General features: G+C 40.1%; 1 protein-coding gene across 1 annotated transcript in view; it reads left to right on the top strand.

Annotated features, from left to right (window-relative positions):
• The window catches only part of CTNNBL1 (catenin beta like 1), a 172,190-nt gene that overhangs the window by 28,667 nt on the left and 140,037 nt on the right, over positions 1-3,486 (top strand). The window contains exon 2 of the mRNA XM_007447720.1: positions 2,774-2,962. Within this exon, the coding sequence (XP_007447782.1) occupies positions 2,774-2,962 (189 nt within the window). The remainder of the gene's footprint in view (positions 1-2,773; positions 2,963-3,486) is intronic.

Genomic DNA, 3,486 nt, shown 5'->3' with positions numbered 1-3,486 from the left:
AAATGTGTTTTTTTAAAAAAAAAAAAAAAAAAAGATTAGCGAAGCTATTCTTGTCTCAAGAATCCGTTCTACCCCTGTCTATCCCTGTGTCCCTATTTAGACATTACCCTAATGGAAGCCTGGGACTGGTACTAGGCCAGGGTGATTACTTGAGGATCCTTCAAGCCTTGGAATTCTTTAATAAATTATTTGTTGAATGAATGGTTTAACAAATATTATTTTAACTTGGCTAACATCTTGTATGACTTATGTTTATGGGTATATGTTCTTGCCTGAAAGTCCCTCACATCTGTCTCAGCTTCTGTCCTGGAATCATGGAAACTGGCAAACTTCCCAGAGATCAGTTTCAACTTTTAGAAGGCACCAGGTTGTCTTTGCAAGAGTTTATTAAAGGATCTCAGGCATCCTGTCTCCCTGCTTATAAAATAGAACTGTTAACTACTTCTCATCCCCGGAGATGGGGTGAAGATTAAAAGGAGTGCTTTAAGTTCTGCAGAAGGAAAGTGCTATTTCAGTGGAAATTATTAGTGGTAAAAATGAAACTCCTCCCGGACCTCTGAAATGTTTGTTTTACAGAAGTGGATTGGAAGATGTGTTCAAAAGAGACATTGCCATTGTTCTTTTTTTTGCATTTCTTAACTGTGGCAGTATTTAGCTTTCTCCTTTTAATTGTGGTCCACTGCCTTTTCTCTCTGCGCTGAGATAAACAGTCCAGAAATCTCCTCTCCGTGGAGGACTGTGGAGCTCACGCTTTGATTTGGCTGCTGCAGTAGGCTCACACTAATCAGAACCACAGCAGGGCTTGTTTTAGGAGCCTGAAAGAATTAGTGCTCCCAGAGGGCTGAAGTTCCTTACCTGCTGTGGAGCTACCTAGTTTGAAGCCTGCCCTCCTTTAGGAGCAAGCTACCTCCTTCTCCTCACATGAAAACCACCACCTCCTTTTTTTGTACTCTTTGGTTACTGGCATGTTGATTTCCTTTTTCTTCTTTTTTTTGACGTGTAGAGTAGTAATGATGACAACAGATTTTTGTAATTTTTATATTTATGGAAATAGAGTGTGATCATATGAAATTATAATCCATCCCAGGGAGACTCAGGAACAGAGTGAAAAATAGCAGGTGGTACCCCACAAACCGAATTGTCTAATGTGAGTTTTCTAAGCAATGTCATATGCTTAGACTTACTGAAGCATCTGGTATGTGGAATCAGCAGGGTACATGAATATAGAGGGGAATGCCTTTGTACCACTCGGGTAGCAGAGTTCAGTAACAGTGTGGGTTATAAGTCACAGGGTGAGATGTGTATCATGTGTAATAGAAATTTGTCTGTTATCACCAAAAGCAACTTAGCAGGCTGGCAGTGAATGTAGCATTTTCTTCACTTTGGTAGTAACATACCACATTGCACCTAGCACACTGTTGGTGTGTGCAGTTATTGTAACAGATAAAGAAAAGCTCGTTGAAGAGCCTAACACAAATGTTTTGTGTTGGGGAAGACAGAATCATTTGGATTAATTAACTCACAGTAATAATTTTATATATTTGTTTAGTATCGTTATAGTTTAGTGTTCTTTCACTACAGTTTGCCACCGTTTGGTACAAGCTTCCAGTTATAAGGTAAATAAGTTCTGGGGACCTAATGTATAGCAGAGTGACTGTAGTTAATAATACTGTATCGTATACTTGAAAGTTGCTGAGATATGAAATGTTCTCACCATCGGTGGTGGTGGGGAAAGGTAATTATGTGAGGTGATAGAGGTATTAACTAACCTTATTGTGGTATCATTTCACAAAATATATATGAATCAAATCATCATGTTGTACACCTTAAACTTGCACAAGTTATATGTCAGTTATATCCCAATAAAGCTGAAAAAAGATACACACAAAAACATCTTTTCTGAAGTTCACAGGGAGAAAAGGGTGATAATCTCCACTTGCAGATGAGGAAAGTAAGGCTTAGAGAGGTTAAATGATGTGCCCAAAGTTGCACAGTAGTAACTCGAGCTGAATGGAGATATTGGGCTGTTTGATATCTAGTGCGGTGCTCTTTTTCCTCACTTCTGAGGCCCATTTCAGTAGTGCCCTGTTTTATTCCAGCTGAATGGCAAGCAATTGTAAAAACTCCTCCATGGATTGCACTGTCAGAGGGAGAATGAGACCCTAACAGTGCGGTGGGAAAAGCCCGGGACTAGGAGTCAGGAAGTGCCGTTCTATTTTCAGTGCTGCTCCTGGCTTTGTGACCTTGGGTAATACTTGACCTCTGGGCCTTATTCTACTCTGCTGTAAAGTAGGAATTTAGAATGTTGTAGACCCTTGGAAGTTGTGTATGTAATATTCTCTGTTTGAATTACTTGTGAGTGACTATAATCTTTTTAAAATCTGAATTAAAACCAGGTACTAAGGGATTGGTGTTGGGGACTGAATCCTAACTAGTAAATTGAGCTTAACCCAGCATTCCCTTCTCAAAGTAGCCTTGTTCCCCGTGATTTCTGTATATACAGGAACTTTTGTGAAGTGCTAAGCTTTGCATATTGAAAAATACTTGTAACAAAAACCAGCTACCTTGTAGGTGACTGTAATCATGTATTTATAGAATCGTTGCAGGTCTGAAAAATAACCACTTAGAGCTTTACTTCATTCTGTGGGAGAAATTGTATGCTCTGGTGTTTTTCAGTCAGGGAATTCCAAAAACTTTTAGAATGCTTGGTATGTATGCCCTTATACATATTTTCCAGCTCTAAAATCCTGTGTTTCTTTTTTCTCTTTCTTAGCCCAACAGGGGCACAAAACGTCCCCGGGATGATGAAGAGGAAGAGCTGAAGATGCGTCGGAGACAAGCTGGAACTCGAGAGCGTGGCCGCTTTCGGGAGGAGGAAATGACTGTAGTAGAAGAAGCAGATGATGACAAAAAACGGCTGCTTCAAATCATTGACAGAGAGGGTGAGGAGGAAGAGGAAGAGGTAAGGTGGCAGAGCTGGGCTTGGAGCTCAGATGCTCGGCCCTGACACAGCATCTGTAGAGTGTAATTCAGTGCTAAATGCTTAATTTCCCTGAACTTCCCAGCTTAATCTGTAAAATGGGGTTAAGAATACTTACTTCACAGTGTTGACATGAAGGTTAAGTGGAATAATGGAGTTGGGAAAACATTTTACAAACTGTAAAGAACATTACAGATAGAGTTTTTAAATTATTCTGGATTATATATTATAATCGAGGCCCAAGCGCTGAACTGTGGGGCAATTAGTATGGACTGAGGAGGGTCAGAGAGGCTTCCTAGCCAGTACTGAGGACACATAGAGGGCACTCATTTTTAAGTACAGTCAATAGTCTTTGAAAGAGGAGTAGAATTTTGTCAAACAAGTGGAAGAAGGGCTTTTCAGGCAGTTGAGATGGCCTTCGCAAAGCAGCGAAGTTGAAGAAATTAAAGGCGCAGTTAGGGGATTAGGTATTTAGATGTGACTGAAAAAATATGGTTTAGGGAAAG

Source organism: Lipotes vexillifer, unplaced genomic scaffold, assembly GCF_000442215.2.
Source record: "Lipotes vexillifer unplaced genomic scaffold, Lipotes_vexillifer_v1.1 scaffold397, whole genome shotgun sequence".
NCBI lineage: Eukaryota > Metazoa > Chordata > Mammalia > Artiodactyla > Lipotidae > Lipotes > Lipotes vexillifer.
The sequence above is the reverse complement of the archived record's forward strand: the minus strand, read 5'-3'. Positions and strand labels throughout refer to the sequence as shown.